The sequence below is a fragment of the Xenopus laevis genome, chromosome 9_10L (genome assembly GCF_017654675.1).
Source record: "Xenopus laevis strain J_2021 chromosome 9_10L, Xenopus_laevis_v10.1, whole genome shotgun sequence".
Classification (NCBI taxonomy): domain Eukaryota; kingdom Metazoa; phylum Chordata; class Amphibia; order Anura; family Pipidae; genus Xenopus; species Xenopus laevis.
In genome coordinates, this window is record NC_054387.1 from 53198313 (window position 1) to 53219014 (window position 20702).

The 20702-nt window shown below is 37.4% G+C and overlaps 1 protein-coding gene across 1 annotated transcript; it reads right to left on the reverse strand.

The window, feature by feature from the left end:
- Positions 1 to 2604: 2604 nt before the first annotated feature.
- On the reverse strand, positions 2605 to 19250 carry LOC108701818 (myosin-4). The gene is made up of 40 exons (XM_041576782.1): positions 19163 to 19250; positions 18659 to 18872; positions 17480 to 17623; positions 17079 to 17235; positions 16744 to 16771; positions 16207 to 16315; positions 15620 to 15712; positions 14289 to 14352; positions 14106 to 14204; positions 13902 to 14005; positions 13465 to 13603; positions 12632 to 12750; positions 12398 to 12547; positions 12149 to 12319; positions 11691 to 12000; positions 11532 to 11596; positions 10197 to 10284; positions 9955 to 10072; positions 9609 to 9732; positions 9308 to 9444; positions 8971 to 9226; positions 8254 to 8496; positions 7962 to 8138; positions 7718 to 7863; positions 7502 to 7592; positions 6849 to 7238; positions 6639 to 6765; positions 6440 to 6558; positions 6149 to 6345; positions 5773 to 5956; positions 5471 to 5636; positions 4905 to 5029; positions 4512 to 4820; positions 4201 to 4404; positions 3977 to 4102; positions 3719 to 3889; positions 3513 to 3617; positions 3322 to 3417; positions 2994 to 3125; positions 2605 to 2728 (listed from the first exon to the last, which is right to left on the reverse strand). The coding sequence occupies exons 2-40, from the start codon at positions 18857 to 18859 to the stop codon at positions 2714 to 2716; spliced, it is 5799 nt and encodes a 1932-aa protein (XP_041432716.1). The 5' UTR covers positions 18860 to 18872; positions 19163 to 19250; the 3' UTR covers positions 2605 to 2713.
- Positions 19251 to 20702: the final 1452 nt, after the last annotated feature.

Consider the following 20702-nt stretch of genomic DNA (forward strand, 5'->3'; position numbering starts at 1 on the left):
AGGGGAGATCTTGCAGAAGGTATAGTGAGCTGATGATTTAATTTATACAAACAATTATAACTGTTTTCAGATTTCTTGAACTTTCACATAGTGTATTTACTTAGTAAATGATTATAGTTATGATTGGTGCCCTTTAAGGAGGTGGGACTATGATGTATCAGCACAGTTTTTCCTGGGTCTTGGGACAGGTAGGCAGTAGTAGTTTTGAAGTGGACAGCCTTTGTAAAAACGGGTCTTTTTTTTCAAAACCATTTAGGTGGCAACCCTAGGTGACAATGATAGGCCAGCAAGCTGAGCAACTGATGCTCCACTGAGAAGTAAAGAAGGGGTCAGAACTCCAGTGGTACCTCGCCAGTCAAATACTAAGAAATAGGGGAAGGGCATAATTAATGAGATACTAGACCCACAAATGTAATTTTCTGTATAGGCATTCAAGGACACTTAGGGGCCCATCTGAGTAAAATGGAAAGTCTCAGGAATTACAGTTGAATGGAAGAGAGCAGCACAACACCAATTTGTTGCAGGTGGGGAGCTTCCCCATTTATTTTTCACCACCAAAAAATCAACGTTTCGGGGGGGTTTTCACCCACCCTTCATCAGGATAAACACACAGTGCACACCATAACCTTATAAAGCCCATTAACTGATGCTTGACACGGACATTCTTGAATTGATTTATTGAGAAGAAAATCCTTATTTTTTCATGACACTACAAAATGGACCCTCATATGAGGGTGGGACAGGACTGAGTACCAAGCCTCAATTTGGATCCATACAGGAACTTGGGAACATGTGGTTGGTGGGTGTGGCCTAATGGGCTTTATAAGGTTATGGTGTGCACTGTGTGTTTATCCTGATGAAGGGTGGGTGAAAACCCCCCCAAAACGTTGATTCTTTGGTGGTGAAAAATAAATGGGGAAGCTCCCCACCTGCAACAAATTGGTGTTGTGCTGCTCTCTTCCATTCAACTGTGATTACTATGATTGACGTGTGCCGACCGTCTAGAGAGTTTTTGCACCATCTAGCAGGAATTGTCATAGGAAAGGCGAGGGAAGTGCGGAAATTTACACATTAAGTCTCAGGAATTCCCTTTATACTGTTTCATTTGTCATATGATTGGGAGCTGTGTGAGATACTAAAGGAACCGAAGGGATTTTGCTACTGATAAAGCAAAAGCATGAATAAATTATTTAAATGGAGTAGAGTGGCACCTGCTTAAAGGATCTGTCACTTGGCTGGGTGCGGTGGATTCAGAGTCAATGCCAAACGTTTCTGGTTTCTGAAGATACATTCTAGATGCCTTAAAACTTCTAGGGAAATAAAAGGAGCTTTCTTCCCAGCCAAAGCTTCCCGAAAGGAAAACAACTGTGGCAAAATAATATCACAGATTTATTCAAACTACAACTTTGTTACAGTTCATTTAGAAACTACCACGTCCAATGTGAGTTATGTAGCAGTGATATTCAGGGTTGTATTTTATATACAGATACCCAGGGACCCATGGCTAGGGTGCAGCTTTAGGAGACAGCCCTCAAGTATCTGTATATTTAAAAAAATAAAACTGAACCCCTCCCCAATCACCAGCAGTATCTTACTGTGTCTAAAAATGTATCACATCAGGGACAAATGTATGAACATTTAAAGGGATACTGTCATGGGAAAAAAAATGTTTTCAAAATGAATCAGTTAATAGTGCTGCTCCAGCAGAATTCTGCACTAAAATCCATTTCTCAAAAGAGCAAACAGATTTTTTTATATTCAATTTTGAAATCTGACATGGGGCTAGACATTTTGTCAATTTCCCAGCTGCCCCAAGTCATGTGACTGCTGTGTATCCTGTGCCTTTTCTACTTTTTCAGCTTTGAATGACTGTCATGACTACAAAGCTTGTTTGTATAAACTACAATAATCTTTCTGAACCAAACACACCAGTTGTACCAGTGCAGGGCAATACGACATTATATTTTCATTACTTTAAAACACTTTAATTTTTTGATGTTACTGTTTCTTTAAGGTCTAAGGCTTTTAAGGATTATGGTTGGGAGAATTCAAATGAGACTTTTTAAAAAAAAGTGATTATACTTTTTACGCCAGATAAGAGGCATTGCGGTACTGTGTTCGAAGACAAGATACAGGTATTGGATCCCATATCCGGAAACCTGATATCCATAGATTCCATTTTATCAAAATAATCCAAATTTTTAAAAATGATTTCCTTTTTCTCTGTAATAATAAAACAGTACCTTGTACTTGATCCCAACTAAGATATAATTAATCCTTATAGGAAGCAAAACCAGCCTATTGGGTTTATTTCATGTTTAAATGAATTTCTAGTAGACATAAGGCATGAAGACCCAAATTACGGAAAGATCCATTATCCGGAAAACCCCAGGTCCCGAGCATTCTGGATAACAGGTCCCATACCTGTACTACAGTAATTCAATTGTTTTATATTATATGCTTTTTTTCTTATGGTAACATATGAGTGTGAAGGCCTATTGTAAAGGACATAGAAAGAAGAGACTGTGGACTGAGAATATTACACATTGTCTTAGTTTCAATAGTCAGATACCAAGTTAGGAAAATAAAGATCCAAACGCATGATTCCTTTTTGCTGGATATTTATTTGCATCTAAGACTACTAAAGGACTCTTTACAAAATTGCTCATATTTTATGAACATCCTTTGTAAATAAGTTGTAATGGTGTTGGGTTCACTCTTCAGCTTTCTGAAACAGAAAAGAGAATATGTTCTTTTAAACAACAGTCTTATTTATGTGTTCTAGGGGGGCGGAAATATTTGGGCCTTCTTTGTTGATCTCTTTAACAATAGTTTGTTATGAGAAAAGGGAGAGGATTAATTTATTTTTATTGTTATTTTTGTTTCTTCCTAACCATCAGTGACCAATTTACATATCACAAAGAGACTAAGGTATAGGCAGATATTAGAATTGTATGCTAATAATAGGGAAAAGCTTTGCAGGGTCACTTTACCTTTCCAACTTCCCGAGTCTTGGCTCTGAGCTTGTTAACTTGGGATTCTGCGATGTCGGCACGTTCCTCTGCCTCTTCCAATTCATGCTGAGTCTTCCTGAATCTGGATAGGTGGACATTTGCTTGTTCTTCCTACAAATTTGACAACATTTCAAATTAGACTGAGTAACAACCAAAATAGAAAGTATCTTGGGTAAGTAGTATTTGGCCACAATTTGTTATACATTCTAAATTCTCATTTCTAATTGTCCCCTTTTATTCATCTTCTCCAATGACATAAGAAATTGTGTAACATCATCAGAGATGAGATGAAATTAAATATACTTACAGTCTCCTCTGCTTGTCTCTTGTATGCTTTGACTTTCAACTGCAACTTGTCCACTAAATCCTGCAGCCTGAAAACATTCTTTTTGTCCTCTTCAGACTGCAAGAAATAAGTGATGAGTAATCAGAATGAACGAAAAAGGTCATTGTGATAATGTCCATGTGTTTTTGAATTTGCCATTCTGTCTTTTGTACCTGGTAAGTCAGCTCTTTGACTCTTCTCTCGTACTTGCGCACTCCTTTGATGGCATCAGATCCTCTCCTTTGCTCAGCATCAAGCTCATTTTCAAGTTCACGTACCTATGAAAAGCATAAAATGTTGTGACATATTAATTATAAAGAACTACTATATGCCAATTTATTGTTTATGTGGAGTTAAATGCATTTGGGTTAAATCGTACCCTGGCCTCCAATTTCTGGAGTTGCTTCTTGCCTCCTTTCATTGCTAGTTGCTCAGCCTCATCTAGACGATGTTGGAGATCCTTCACTGTCTGCTCCAGATTCTTCTTCATACGTTCAAGGTGAGCACTGGTGTCTTGTTCCTTTTTGAGTTCCTCAGCCATCATGGCAGCCTGGGTGAAGTAGGAGAATGCATATGTTATGTAGCTTGTGGGTGTCTATGAGTCCTTGTATAATACTTGACTTTTATAAAATCTTACATCGGTGATTGCCTTCTTGGCCTTTTCATCTGCATTTCTTGCTTCTTGAGAAGCTTCTTCCACTTCACCTTGAAGCTGAGAGATATCAGCCTCAATCTTCTTCTTGGTGTTGATCAGACTGGTGTTCTGTGATATTCAATAAAAGCATACAAGTGACCACTAATGTACACAAAACTAATTCAGCTAAGAAAAATACAGAAAGACTTCATAGCACAATAGCTTACCTGTGAGTGAAGCAGCTGCACACGCTCTGTAACATCAATGAGTTCCTGTTCTGCCACTTTGCGCCCACGCTCAGTCTGTTCTAGAGCAGACCTCATCTCCTCAATTTCAGCCAGCATGAGGTTATTTCTCCTTTCAACAATAGCCAGCTGCTCCTTTAGATCATCGCTTACTCGAAGTGCATCATCAAGGTGTAGTTGAGTATCCTGCATTTTAAGAACATGATGTTTACCAAACAAACTAGAGAAAAATTCTGTACCATGCAAGCTCATATTATAAATAACATATATTTTTAATCCAATCCAGGTCCTACCTTAAGCTGTCCTTGCACGTTCCTCAGCTGTTTCTGTGACTCTGCTGCTTGTCGGTTGGCATGGCTTAGTTGAATTTCCATCTCATTCAGATCTCCCTCCATCTTCTTCTTTAGTCTGAGTGCATCATTCCTGCTTCTGATCTCAGCATCCAGGGTGCTCTGCATTGATTCTAGAGCTCTCTGGCTGTTCCTTTTCACCTGCTCAAGTTCTTCATCCTTCTCAGCAATTTTTCTGTCAACCTCACCCTTGACTTGATTCAACTCAAGCTGGATCCGAAGGATCTTGGCTTCTTCATGCTCCAAAGATCCCTAGATAAATTAATAAATATATGTAGTTATAAACTATTTTCAATTTGGACTTATTTTTTCACTGATGAACACTGATATACTCACCTCTGCTTCTTCAAGGGCTGATTGTAAATCTGATTTCTCCTGTTCAACCAGCTTCTTGGCCTTTTCTATTTCATGAATGCTCTTTCCACTCTCTGCAACTTGTTCCGTCAAATCAGAGATCTCCTCTGCAGTAATGTAAGAAAGGCATAAATAGTAATATTTTATAGTGACATATTGATTCAAAGAATTAAAACCAAATACGTATACAGTATTGTGCAATATTCCTTTACATTACTCTGATTGGTTTATTAGTATCATTCCAAGTAGAAAAACTGCTAATACTGTAATTGTCCACAAGGGCACCAGGAAAACATATTTGGCCTTTCCCATATTGGAAAAAAAAGGTGGTGGAAAAAAGCAAGAGGAAAGAATAAGAGAAAGGAGGAAAAAGAATGGGATCAGAAAAAGAATATAACATGACGAGTAAACAGGAAGAAAAATAATATAGATGGATAGTGAGTCCATCTTTAAAGTTTCCTTCCAGACCAATGAACCCCCAGTCTGTGATTGCATCTAGCTAATTCTAGAAGCAGACAAACTAATGCTGTCAAGACCATAAAACATACGTTGAAGGTTCTTGTTTTCTCTCTTGAGGGTCTCAAGTTGGTCTAATGCTTCCTCATAGGAGTTCTTCATCTTAAACACTTCAGTGCTTAGAGACCTAGACTCTTTCTGAGAAGCCTCAAGTTCAGCCTGGGACTCTTCATATTTCTGCTTCCACTCTGACAACACCTAAGTGATTGAAATAAATGACACAAATGGAAGAAAAAGTCAAATGGCTACAGTAATGTTTTTATTTCCCATCTTAATAGTTTTAGCTGTATAAATACTTTAATTTTATAGTCATGATGATTTAATGGTAATATACCTTGTCAAAGTTTTTCTGCTTCTTATCAAGAGCTGCACAAGCTGAGTTTGAACGTTCTACATCTACCATGAGGTCTTCCACTTCTCCTTGCAGTCTCTGCTTGGTCTTCTCCAGGGAAGCACACTTAGAGTTGACGGCTTCAATTTGCTCCTCAGCTTCCTGGAGTCGCTGAGCAAGTTTCTTCCTGTCATACAATGTCACAAAAACAGGTGCTTAGGAGCTGTTCCATAAGAATATGTGTAAACATAAGGATAGTTCATAAACTAGGTTTAATCATTTTATTATAAATCATTTTATTATAAATGTAAAATTTAACGTGTCACTAGTGAATTGCCAAATGAGTGAATTACTGGTGAAATAGATATATTTAACGTACTTGGCTTCCTCCAGTTCCTCTGTGCGCTGGATTGCATCAGTTTCATATTTGGTTCTCCACTGAGATACTTCACTGTTGGCCTTGGACAGTGACCGTTGCAGCTCAGCCTTTGCTTCCTGCTCCTCTTCATATTGCTCCCTGAGCAGGTCACAGTCATGACGGGCTGATTGCAATCCATGGGCAAGAGCATTCTTGGCCTATAGAGATTTGCCAGAGTATTAATTACCTACTGTAAATTTATCAGTTTTTATAAATTAAATGTAATTATCTTTGTTAATAAAAAAGCATTACCTTTGTTTCCTCCTCAAGTTGTCTCTTCAGTTCTTCAGTTTGCTGAGTAAAAGCTTGCTTGCCTCTGGAAAGTTGAGACACCAAAGATTCTTTTTCCTCTAGCTGGCGAGAAAACTCCCCTAACAGATCAAAACAAGATGAGGCCCCCTGTCCAATGTGCACCATGAAAACAAGTCAGCATCTTAAACAAAATAATTACCAGTTTCTGTCTGTAGACGAGCTCTCTGTGCATTAATATCATTAATCACCCTGAGGTGCTCTTCCTCCTTAGTCTTCACTTCAGAATATTGGTCCTCTAGAGTCCTGCACATCTTTTCTAAGTTTGACTGCAAACAAAATTGAAGTAATATATCTTTTAGGTTACTTTTCCTGCTAAGAAGGTGTGCTAAACTCTGAGCCTACTGCTTACTTTGGCTTTGGAGACAGTTTCCATGTTGCTGGCTAGGTCATCAATTTCCATCTTTAGTTCACTCTTTTCCTTTTCAAGCTTCTGTTTGACTCTTTGAAGGTTGTCAATTTGTTCCCCTAGTTCTGCAACACTGTCAGCATGCTTCTTCCTGAGAGCAGAGGCAGTAGCCTCATGTTGCAGAGTGGCCTCTTCAAGGTCACGTCTCATCTTCTGGAATTCTGCTTCACGCTTCTTGTTCATCTCAATCTGAGCAGAAGTGGCACCTCCAGCTTCCTCCAAACGCTCACTTATCTCCTCAAGCTCCCTGGAGAGGTCAGCACGCTGCTTTTCTGCCTTGGCACGAGCTGCACGCTCTGCTTCAATTTCCTCTTCCAGCTCCTCAATGCGAGCCTAGACAATTCCAATATATATTCTATTAAATTAAACTGCCTAATTTATCTTAAACCTGAGCTTTTTAGCATTGTTTTAGTCAGATTCACGTGCAATAAAGGCATAGTCACAATGTCTAAACAGGCCACAGAAAGAGCAGCACCAACCAGTATAGTAGTTCTCTGGTTCACATGCCATTTGGTGTGTGAAAAGGTATGTAGTCCAGTCTACACAAAGTTTTGATTCAATATTACAAGTTTTGGTTATGTTCTACAAAAGTATACCTGCAGCTCTTTAATTTTCTTTTGAAGCTGAGCAGCCAGAGCCTGTTCATCTTCAATCTTGCTTTGCAACTGGCTTACTTCAAATTCCTTCCTGTAAATGTTCAACAGAAATATATCATTGTGTAAATTCTGAATTTTGAAGATGCAATTGGCAGCAGTGTGTTGGTTAGTAATGATTTGCCTTCTACACTTTTTCTTACTAAATTAATTTCTTACTTTTTTACTTTTTCATCCAGCTGCTGCTTGTCATTTTCCAAGTCCATTGTAGACTCTTGGGCCAGCTTCAGATCACCCTCCAGCTTTCTTTTTGCCCTCTCCATTTCCATACGCAGCTTCTTCTCTTGCTCCAGAGATCCCTCAAGCTGATGGAACATAAAATGTATTAAAGATTAACAAACGGCTTTCATAGTACCGTTATCATTGTTATCAATAATATTTAAGCAATTAATATCCTTCATACATCATCAACTTGCTGCTCCAGCTTGGTTTTTGCTTTGGTGAGTGTGTTGACTTTGTCTTCTTCAGCTTGAAGATCATCAAGGGTCTGCTGGTGAGCTTCCTGAAGAGCTTTCTTTTCTTTAGTAAGTTTGGCAATGCTCTCATCCAGAACAGCCATCTCTTCAGTTAAGTTCTTAACCTGAATTTTAAGTATAAATATTAGTGAGTAATAAGCAACAGATATACACAAGGTACCTATTCACATTAGTTGCATATATGTCTGCAAATAAACAATTTAGTCAAATTCAATTTACCTTGTTTTCTGTGGCATGTTTTTCTTTCTCTACTTTGGCCAATGTGAGTTCAAGGTCATCAATATCTTTCTTCAACTCAGAACACTCATCCTCTAGTTTCCTTTTCTTTGCTGTAAGTTCTGCATTGGATTCCTCTTCATCTTCCAGCCTTTCATTGAATTCCTTAATTTTAGCCTCCAGTTGTATTTTAGCTTTGATCAGACCTTCACATCTTTCCTCTGCATCTGCCAGAGTCTCTGATTCCTGTACATGGTTTAAACAGTAAAATGTTCTTGTATTTGCTTTAAAAAACATCAGAAGCTGGAAATATATTATATTCACAATTGCCTTAACGCTATTAAGCTCTTTCTGGAAGAGCTTCACCATAAGGTCAGAGATAAATGGCCTACAAGCCAGCACATCGCAGCTCTGAATATAAAGTTTGATAATTAAAGCAGGTACATGAAGTTAATAGAATATTATGGCATGGTCTATCTACTGGCAAATAAATGCCAATTTCTGTTAACCTTATTGCTACCTTGGTGAATAAGAAGTTTAAATTCAAAAACAAAGTAGCACGTAAGTAGTGTAAGTTGTTTTTATTTGAACCATTTAAGGCATGAAAAATGCATATTTTCTATTGAAAGTTTACCATGTTTTCTCATTAGTAAAATAAAGCAAATGTCAGAATTTTATCATTTATGGGTGGTTCATACTATGTAAAAATGTATCCCTTACAGATGTAACTTGGAGCTGAAGATCATTCTTCTCCTGAAGAATGGAAACCATTTTTTCCTCCAGTTCCTTTTTCTTTGCTTCTGATTTTGCCAAAAGTTCCTTGGTCTTCTCAAACTCCTCCTTCATGTTTTGCATCTCTTTCTCAGACTCTGCACTCTTCAGGAGAGGCTTGATCTTAAAGTAAAGTTTCATCCATGGCCAGTGTTTGACATTCATGAATGAACGGACATTGTACTGGATGCAGAAGATGGATTCTCTGGAAATGAGCATACACCATCAATATCAAACCAGAATATGTCTATTTCATTGTGATTGTGAAAGTGTAAATTAGAAATACCTTCTTTCCATCATCTTCTTAAACTCAACTCTCATGAGGTAACCTCTGCACATGGCCTGAGTACGAGTAATTAACTGGGCCAATCGTTCATCTCGCATCTCTTCCAGAGTACCTAATAAGCCCGCTTTAAAGAAAACCTGTTGGGAAAATTGGTTTTAAATTATTAAAATGTCCTGTTGCAGGAAACAACATACTGTATTAATTGATCATTTATTAGCCGAGTATTATCCAGGTATTTTAATTCACTGGTTAAGATGAGGAGGAAGTACAAGAAATTGGCTTACAGTGTTAATTAGTTTACCTTAGTGTGTCCAAATTTGTACTGAGTGTGGTCTACATCAATGGATCCAAGAAGCTTCTCTGAAGCTTTCTTGCTATCAATAAATTGCCCATCAGGAATAGCACTTGCATTTAGAATCTTGTAACTATATTACATTGGAAAAAGAAATGGTGTCAAAACTATGTTTTTCAAGAAATGGTGACATCAATGGTAGGGCTGCATGAATTATTGTCAAGAGATGTGAGATCATTGGACAATTTTGCATAATAGTGCTTTAGAGGACAACTGACAACTTAACAAAAGCTATTTACAATTCTACAATTTTCTATGCTTTCTATCAATAACAGAGGAACAGATAAATTCATACCGTTGTTTGAAGTCACCATAGATGATCCTGCTTGGGAATCCCTTTCTGCAAATTCGAATGCCCTCAAGGACACCATTACACCTAAGCTGGTGCATAACCAGATAGTGGTCCATGGCCCCTAAAAAATAGCGTTCATTTTCATTCTTGGATATTACAGAATAAAATGTAATCCAGTAAACTGCTAAATATTAATTTACCCCTGTTTTTGAATGTTTTTTTTAGAGCCTGATTAAAATTTTTACCTGGAGTTTTTGTCTCATTAGGGATCAGGCAACGTACAAAGTGGGGGTGAGTGCTTCTAAGGTTGCTCATCAGCTTGTTCAGATTCTCCTATAGAGATGAGAATAATGATATTATTATCATAAGTGCCAATATCATTTACAGAGCTAAGCAATAGATGGGAATATACACTGAACATACAGTAAGTAGAAAAACAACCAGTAACAGATACAAGAGGTAAAGAGGGCCCTGCCCAAATGAAATGATAAATGATTTGCAAAGTTTATACATAAACATTATCTTTGCTTCACAAGGCTAGGGGGTGGGATGTCCCTCTACTGCTCTTTCCTTTAGCCCTAGAGAAGCTTGTGATTTGTACATATATTGCTAGTTTGTATGCATTTCATATGGCTTGAGTTAAAAAAAGAATATCTCAATTTTTCTATGCAAATTGGACACGTACCTGGAAGGGGTGACTTGTATATTCTTTACTTGTTAGTTATTTGTTATTATTAGTTAGTTATGTGTTTTCTAGTCTCCCTCTTCAATATTATAACAATATGAAGGATAATTAGCTTAGAATTCTTAAAGGGATTCTGTCATGATTTATGGTGTAGTTTTTATTCCTAAATTACACTGTTTACACTGAAAATAATTCACTCTACCATGTAAAATGTAATTCCTGAACCAATAGTAATATTGGTGTATAGGCAGCCATCTCAGGTAATTTTGCCTGGTCATGTGCTTTCAGAAAGAGCCAGTGCTGCACTATGGAACTGCTTTCTGACAGGCTATTGTTTCTCCTACTCAAAGTAACTGAATGGGGTTGCAGTGGGACATGGTTTTAATATTTAGTGATGTTGTATGTACCAGGGAGCTGTTATATTTGTACCTTCCCACTTTTCTGCTGATGGGCTGTTGGGGGGGGAGGGGTGAGATCACTCTAACTTGCAGTACAGCAGTAAAGAGTGACTGAAGTGCATCCGGGCACATCTGGGAAACCAACAATATGTCTAGCCCTATGTCAGATTTCAAAATAAAAATATCAGTTTGCTCTTTTGAAAGATGGATTTCAGTGCAGAAGTCTGCTGGGGCAGCACTATTAACTGATGTGTTTTGAAAAAAACATGTTTTCCTATGACAGTATATCTTTAACTGTATTTGCATGATATTCTTTTTACTAGTGCAAATTCACTAAACTGCATTTTTCACATTTATCAAATACTACAGTGTTGTCACTTATGAAATAGCTTTCCTTACATATGGTCCCTTACATATTACTACATACATGAGTTCAGTGAAATGTCTGAGGTTATTTATCAATAACATTGTCCTGAGTATGGTACAATATAATTTACCCTGAAAAGAGCAGACACGGTCTGGAAAGAGGAACCCTTCTTCTTGCCACCCTTCTTTCCGGCATCTACAAATGACAATTAAATGCAAACATAAGAAAATAAAAAATATTATATAGAAGTAAATATTGTATCTTTTATACTGTTATAAGTCTACAATACCTGCTTCTGCACCAGCGTGTGCAGCGTAGAGGAAGCAGAGCAGTTTGACAGAAGACTTCTGGTAGAGCCCAATGACAGTTTCATTCAGTGGGTCCTTGTTCTTATCAAGCCAACCAGAGATGTTGTAATCCACTGTCCCAGCATAGTGGACAAGAGAGAAGTGAGCCTCAGCTTTGCCTTTTCCAGGCTTGGGTTTCTGGAAGTTATTGCACTTGCCCAGATGTTGGTCATGCAACTTGTTCTTGAAAGAAGTGTCTGTTGCCTTGGGGAACATGCACTCCTCTTCAAGGATGGAGAAAATGCCCATTGGCTAAAGGAGAGGATGCAAACATGCTCATATATATACTAGGTTCCTGACAGTATCAAGGGTCTAAAAATTTTCTAGTGCAAAGTGTTGTATAATACACTATTATAGTTAACAGCTATGTATTAACGGCAAGTAGGGTGAAATTTTGTACCTTCTCAATAAGCTCAATGCAGGCAGCCAAGTCCATGCCGAAGTCAATGAACTCCCAGTCAATCCCTTCCTTCTTGTACTCCTCTTGCTCCAGGACAAACATGTGATGGTTAAAAAACTGTTGCAGTTTCTCATTGGTGAAGTTGATGCAAAGCTGTTCCAAGCTGTTCATCTGATCATAAAAACATACATTATACCATACATACATTGTATTATTCATGATATAAAACACTTGAAATGTTATGCTTACATCAAAGATCTCAAAGCCAGCAATGTCCAAGACACCGATGAAGTGCTGCCTTGGCTGCTTAGTGTCCAGCTGCTGGTTAATTCTTATGACCATCCACAAGAACATTTTCTCATACACTGACTTGCCCAGAGCACCAACTGAATTGTATACCTAGAAAAGTGTCAGATTATGAATTAATACAATAAACACTAGTATATACTCTTTGATATCTGCAGTCCTTGACCATGAAATTACCTGCTGGACGGTTTGACCTTTTGTGACATACTCATTGCCGACTTTGACTCTAGGGTAGCACAGAGCCTTTAGCAGATCTGCTGAGTTCAGACCCATCAAATAGGCAATTTTATCAGCAACTATAGTATAGATTTGAAAAAACAAATGTTTAAAAATTGTAGAAACAAAGAAGGTACCTAAAATTTCGACACAATTGCTGAAATATTTAGATGAGAATCTAGTTATTCCGTTTGGGTTTGGGTTTGCCTTAAATGACATTACAATGGGCCATGGATGCTCAAAGAGCCTCATTTGCTCTTGTTCCAGATAGGCAGCTGTGTTTTCCAATTTGCAGCATTTCATTTTGGAAGAAGGCAAAGAGGACCCATTTGTTCAGCACTGGATTTACATGCACTGTCAAGTTCAAAACTCCCTGCCCAGATATCCATAGTTGAAAATCTGGACTGAACTGTGCAGTTAATGATGTGGCAGTAGCCAATCACTGGCTGTCACATCATAGCCCTGCCCCCTGATGTCATAGGGCCACCCCTGCATGGAATTTCTTTACCTGCAAGTTGGTAGCCCTACTTACAAGACCTAACCATTTGCCTATGCCATGCAGCAGGCCCTAGAGCTTTGCCTGCAGTGCCTGCCACTGAAGCTCCAGAACCTAAGGTACTCTTTTCTGATAGATATCCCCACATGTGTGCTTTGCAACAGCCATGGACCTACTCTATGATCACCGTGCCTGCTGTGATTCTTTGCTTAGGTTATTAGAAAGAAAATCCACACAAACTGCACATTATTAGAAAGAAAATCCACACAAACTACACATGTAATATGGTATTCCTCACCCTCTGAGCCATCTGGCTCAGCCTGTTCCTCTCTTTGCTTCTGTTTGAATTTCATGTTGCCATAGTGCATCACAGCTCCAGTGAGTTTGTAAATGCCAACTTTCTCATCAGCATTGAAACCCAAAATGTCAATGGCACTCTGAAAAGACACAGAGCATACTTATTATGTAAAACAATTTCCATATCAGTGACTACAAAACAGCTTTAGCAAAGTATAAAATTACATATACAATGATTATTAGAAAAAATATATAAAGATGCACCATAAAAACATTTGACTTCAAAATCTCCATTTCTCTTCACAACACTGGGGGTAGTGTTTAAAGAGAATTTAGTGGGGCACAAACCAAGATCCACAACCTTTTGTTGGTGCAAAGTCTAGAAAGAGAGTTCTAACAATTAGAATCTTCCCAACCAAGATACAGGAATTTACTTACATCTGTGGCCATCAACTCCTCTTGGTCATCAATGCTCGCCACAGTGATTTCACCTTGGCTCACATATGCAAAATCATAAGGGTTTGTTGTAATCAGGAGCATATCTATGAAGGAATGGAAACAAGCAATGGCAGTTCACTAATGCCAAATCAAAATTTTCTACAGTTATAGAAAGGATAGTTTAATCTGATCAAAATTACTCACCAATAAGCTCTGGTTTCTTGTTTGACATGACTTGGTAGAAGATATGATAGCTTCTCTCTGCTGATAGCTGGAATGTTACTCTGGATTTTTCCAGAAGATCTAAGTAAACACAATGGTTGCAAAATTAGTACATGTTCTATTAATAGTAAATGCATGTTAAAAAAATATCAAAAACACATTTACATGTCTCAATATCAGCAGAGGACAGCTTTCCTGTGGTTCCAAAATGGATTCTGATGAATTTACCCTAGAAAATTCAAAATGGACAAAATATTAAATGTGGTTAGGATATTGACAACAACATAGAAACATGATAACTGGGGTTTCAAATAGATACTGATCCATAACTTTCAAACTTTTGCTTAAATAATTCCCACTTGATCTCCTACTGATCGACTTAGCCATGCTGAAGATATTTTACTTTTAATGCATATTAAATAGAAACATAGGGGCAGATTCACTATGCGCCGTGAATTCGCTAGCATTGGGCATTTTCGTTACTTCGCAAATTCACTAACGAACGCTGGCGTAAATTTGCTAGTGTCACTTCGCACCCTTACGGCTGGCGAATTTGCGCAACGGACGTAACTACGCAAATTCACTAACGCGCATTGTTCTGAATGCTACCTTTTACGCTAGACTTCCTTCGCCACCTCAGACCAGGCGAAGCGCAATAGAGTAGATAGGGATTGCTTCAAAAAAAGTTCAAATTTTTTCTAAGTCCCAAAAAACGCTGGCGTATTTTCTATATTATGGGTGATAGGCTGAAAAGATCGAAAAATTTTTTGGGGCTCCCCTCCTTCCCCCCTACATTTCCTAACTCATGGCATCTTAACTATACAATGGGCACATGTGTAGGGCAAAATAAAAATTTTATTTGATGTTTTGAAGGTTTACCAGGCATTTGTAGTAATTCTACGGATTCCTCCATTGAAATTTGAATTTGGCGCCGTATGCAAATTAACCATCACTAGCTTCGCTTAGTGAATCAAGGCTAGCGCAACTTTGCAGCCTTACGCTACCCCTGAGCGCAACTTCGGATTTTAGTGAATTTGTGAAGCGCTGGCGAAACGACGCCTGGCGAAGTTACGCCTGGCGCAACTACGAATCTTAGTGAATGTCCCACATAGTTACTTAACACATCTTATATACAAAAAGCCCCTCGTTTTCCCAGTTAGAGCCTGTGTCCAAGGGCTCATATACTGTAAGAAGGAGCTCATTTTACAGAAGTGTAACAGGGACAGATAGTTTGACTACATGTAAGGGTTTGCAGCCTTTAGGAGGGAATGATCATTCACAAACAACTTGCAAGAACTGCACACAATTGATGTTTCCTGTTTCCTGGAACAATTGCATCACTGCCATGGAACAGGTGTGTTGATGCCAATGTCTGTGTTCCAGTAGGAGCATAGATATATTAGCACTTGAACAGGAGGCACATAATCATGCTACCATCTCCTCCCACAATTACTCTGAGGAGGTTCAACTAGAAATTTGTATCTGGACCGACTTACAAAGCGGGATGAATTGTCATTCCTCACAGTCTTGGCATTACCAAAGGCTTCCAGCAGAGGGTTGGCCTGGATGATTTGATCCTCCAGATTTCCCTGCAAGAAACAAAATATTCGCATTATAAGTATACAAGATGTTTTATTGCCTATGAAGGTTTTTGTATCCACTAGTGGAAAGCTTAAGCTTCTATGCATTATTGTACAACAAACATCTTATAAAATATGTAATTTGTGTATCATAACATCTAAGAAATGATGTTACATAGAGGCCATCTGAATGTTCCATATGGGATTAGAAATACTATACAATTTCTCTTAATGGATAACACCCCAGAAGATGTTGTTATAGAAACCCACCTAAATGTATGCTTGAGATTGTGAAGCCTAGCAAACTTTACTGTGTGGGATTAGGGAGCCTGCCTTGGTGTGTATGATTATGGAAACCCACCAAAATGTATGTGACATGGAATCAACCTGTGTGTTATGAGATGTCAAATCCTACATGAGTGTCTGTTAAACTCGGTAGGCCTCCTGAATCAATATGCAAACCCCCTGAAAGGTTCATTCCATGGTATTAGTGTGACTCTCACCTGAATTTTTCCAGGTTCCTCTTTCTTCTTATCACCAATAGCTGCAATTGTTGCAAAGTATTGGATGACACGTTTTGTGTTTACAGTCTTTCCTGCTCCAGATTCTCCACTGAGCAACAAAGAACAAAAATGTTGGTTTGAAGATAAGTACAAAAGATAAATAATATCTGTGGTACTGCAAGGGTAGATGCCGTATTTTTGCCTAAAGTATCAATATCTGGTACTTACAGTAGCAACAGAATTAGATGTTACTGGGTTTCAGAACCTTGTAAAAGAAGTTCTGTTTCACTAATATATGTTGACAATGCACAATACTTGATATTGGAGTATCTACAACTCTGGTCTCAAGCTGGGTCTTCAGCCCCTGTGGTTACTTTTCTGCTTTTTATAGGTTGTAACACTTTTAATACTCCCTGATTCTTCCCACAGTCAAAGGCTCTGAGCCTCCTCTGAATGTAGTGACTCTATATTTATAAAACAAAGCATCTTCCCCATAGCACCAGAATACCTTAATCGATTATTTTTTGTTACACTTACGTAATCAGGACAGACTGATTTTCACGATCTAGTGGGAAAAAAAATTATCCTTATTAAAACCACAGGGTAAAAGTAGAGTTCACAACAACCTATCTCTCTTGTATATTTAACAAAGGGTGAAATAGAGTTTGTTCTAAATGTATAATATAGTCATCCCTCAGATAATTTGGACATTTTTTTGTTTAGTTAAAAGAAAGTGTCAAATGAATTCTAAACATTGGATACAGAAGGTATGGGATTGAGCATGAGAACTATAACTATAAGCTTTCAAGTTAGTTTGTGTTATTTCGAATTTCAAACTGAATGTTAGCAGTGAGTTTTACAAGGCAATTTACCTGTTAACATGAACTGATAGGCATTATCAGAGATGGAGAAGATGTGGGGTGGGGCCTCCTGACGCTTTTTGCCTCTGTATGCTGCCACCACCTCTGGGTTGTACACTGGAAGCCACTTGTAGGGGTTCACGGTAGCACAGAAGAGACCAGAATAGGTCTGGAAACAAAAACGCCATATGTATGATGTTCATGCACCCTGTAACCTTCTAACAAAAGATCTAACTATTGAAGGTGGTAGCCATTTCCTTTAAGGAACCACAAAGACAAAACTAGAATGGGCAGCTTAAAAAATTGATCAAACTTGATCTTAATTGATGTGTAGACATCTATCAGGTTCTGTTACTAAAGTTTCTCAATTTACAATCGAGAGAAAATAGATTTTTAAAGAAACATAGACTCACGTAGATCATCCAGGCTGCATAGCGCTCTTTGAGGTTATACAGGACAGATGGTTCATTCAAGTGGGTCATCATGGCCATGTCTTCAATTTTATCGTACTTTGGTGGGTTCATAGGGAAGATTTCATCGTCCTTCACTGTTACAGTCTGAAAAAATACATCACAATTGTAAGATATAAAGATTCATCTACTCTGCCCAAATGTATACTTAAATAAATACATAATTTTCACTGTTTCAACCACAAATACAAGTGCAGTGATACTAAAATGGACACAAATATTGTGAGTATTATTTAAAGGTACTTGCTTCCAAACACAATCCTTCCTTAATATTGTGCTACGGGCCAATGGAACCACTCAGTCTGCTATGATGAACAGTGTGCAAGTGCACCTACTAACATTAGGGGTCCCTGTAGCTGTCACCACCCTGGGTGTTGTGGCAATTCCCGATTCCTCAGCAGATTGCTTCAGTTGGTGCACCAGACTTGCACCCAGCAAAATGTGCTCTGGAAGTCAAGCAATCCCCTCTCTGAATGTGTTAGCAGCCTAGCAAAACTAAGTTTAGTAAATGCTGTTAGCTTGAAAAAAGTAAGTAAATATCCGTTTGGCTTTTTGCAACATATTTATTAAATTTAACACCTTAATAATTTAAAGGAGATGTATTATGTAAGAAACAAGAATGTGCCAGTGCATTAAACTCTTTTAAATATAGAAGGAATGTGCTTTAAAAAGTTATGTTTCTGATTACTTTATTGAAAATGTATACAAAAACTCTACTCATCCTCCCCTCTGTTCCACTTCCTGCTCTCTCCTTTCCCAGGCTGTGCAGGGGAGCCAAAAGCGCTCAGCACACTGCATTGTATGATAGGAACCGAATCAGCAGCTAGGCGACTGTCTGTGCTTGTTTGTTGACTGCAGGGCTGTGATTGGCTGTCCCCCTTCTACTGTGCTTCTGGCATTAACCAGTTAGAACAACAACCCTTATTTGAAAGGACAGAGAACATTCATGGTTGAGCTCAACAAAGGGCTGATTAAATCACAATATTTGTTTATAACCAAGTAAACCAGCACTGTATACATTATTCCCTACAAAATTAGGGTTTTTTATTTATCCTATATGTCTCCTTTAAGAATAGGTGCAAAATCAATTCAGCAACACCTTGAAATATGTTTTTAACTTACAGTATTGTCCTCTTTCTTTACGGTGACTTTGCCTCCCTCCTTGCTCTGGACGATGCCTTTGACATACATTGTTTTAGGATCAATTACATAGACAGATGTCTTTGCATCAAATGGTTTGTTCTGTGCCTCAATCCTCTCCTTCTCTGACTTTCGGAGATACTGGGCAGCCGGCCCATAGGCCGCCATCTCAGCGTCACTCATGGTCGGTGGTTTTCTGGCAAAACAATAGAATCCATGAAAATGTGTTGTAAACAAACAATCATGGCAAAATTCTTCATCACTTCCAAGCAGTGATGTAGTAGGGAATCAACTTTCAGGTCTCCAGGGCTATCTAAACATAGGTCCACTTTAAAGTTTTGACTTCTACGGGGAAGGTTAAGTCTAATTTGGATCAATGTTTTAACAGATATTTATCATTTTAATGGGTCTATCATCCAATTCAATTGCTAGGCAGCAAACAACATGTGCACATTTCACAGATAATCCTTTTTCAAGGTCTCTTACCTTGTATGTGTCCTTCAGTGATGGAAAATAAAAAAGTCTGAAAAAAATATTTAAATATATAAGTCTAATGCAAACTATAGACACAGCATTGTAGTACATATAGAGCTAATCCTTGTATATTTCTGTTAAATGTGAACATTAAAATTTAGAGCATGGCAGTTTTTGTAGAATATATATATATATATATATCAGGTGTCACTTGGTTGTCTTTGTGACTAAAGAATCTTGTGGATCCTTTTGTAATCAGATTGTATTTTGAAGATTTTCAGGCACTGCTTAAGGAAAAAAAAAATGATATAAAACATTTTTGGATCCTGTCCCAATAATAATCCTTTCTATGTGAAACTTCAATTATCTAAAGTGAAAGCCAAAATAACACTTTGGGCGATAGGGAAAATAAGATAGAATGCTACAGATTTGACTATAAATCCAGCAAGGAGACAGGTTATGGTTTCTTGTCCATAAAACATCTCAATCCAAGAAAAAGAATGTGATAAATTTAACTGCAAAATATTAAAAAAAAAGTTCTTCCTGTCTCTCACGTTCATTGTCTCTGTTTTACAATTATAAAGCTGAGATATTAAACTAAGAATTAAATAATGTAAGTCCTCATGTAAGAATAATATATACATATATATATATATATGTATATGTATGTATGTATAAAACTGAAAAGTTCTCAAACTAGCAATAAAATGTAATTCTTTCTGTGGGAAATATATATTTTTGTAGTATAAAAATTAAAAGTCCAGAAATTAGAAACAGGAATAAAATAGAATTCTTGGTGTATGAAAAGTGTATGTGTATATATATATATATATATATATATATATATATATATATATATATATATATATATATATATATATATATATATATATGTATATATATATATATATATGTATATATAAATATATATATATATGTATATATAAATATATATATATATGTATATATAAATATATATATATATGTATATATAAATATATATATGTATATATATATATATATATATCTATGACTAGAAAACAAAATGCCTATGTTTTATTCTTCAGAGTTAAAATACTGAGTGACGAAACCTACCTCTAGATGCACAGTCGGTGAAGGATAAAGATGTTGTCGACCCCAATGCTTTTATACTCTCCCACCTGCTTCTCCAGAAATGTTAATCTCTATATTTGGAATATAATATTAGGAGCTCCCTCCTATAAAACAGTTGACGCTGAAATTTTTTTTGTTTACTACCTTTGACCCCATAAGAAACAGGATATGACCAGTAATGAAGTAGTGACCATATGGACAAACCATTTTTGTATAAAGTATCTTTGGGAAACGTGTTAATGTCCTAGCGATCGCCATCCCAATATAGAACTGGGAATTAGAGCATCTCGATTAAATGTTTTACGCCTGGGACTCATTCAGCATATTTAGATTTCTGGCACAACGACAATTTGTATTGCTCTGTAAGAAGCGATACAGATTTATTCTCCATGAACTACCCTGCAAAACACATGCTAGTGAAACTGATATTTTTGTACAA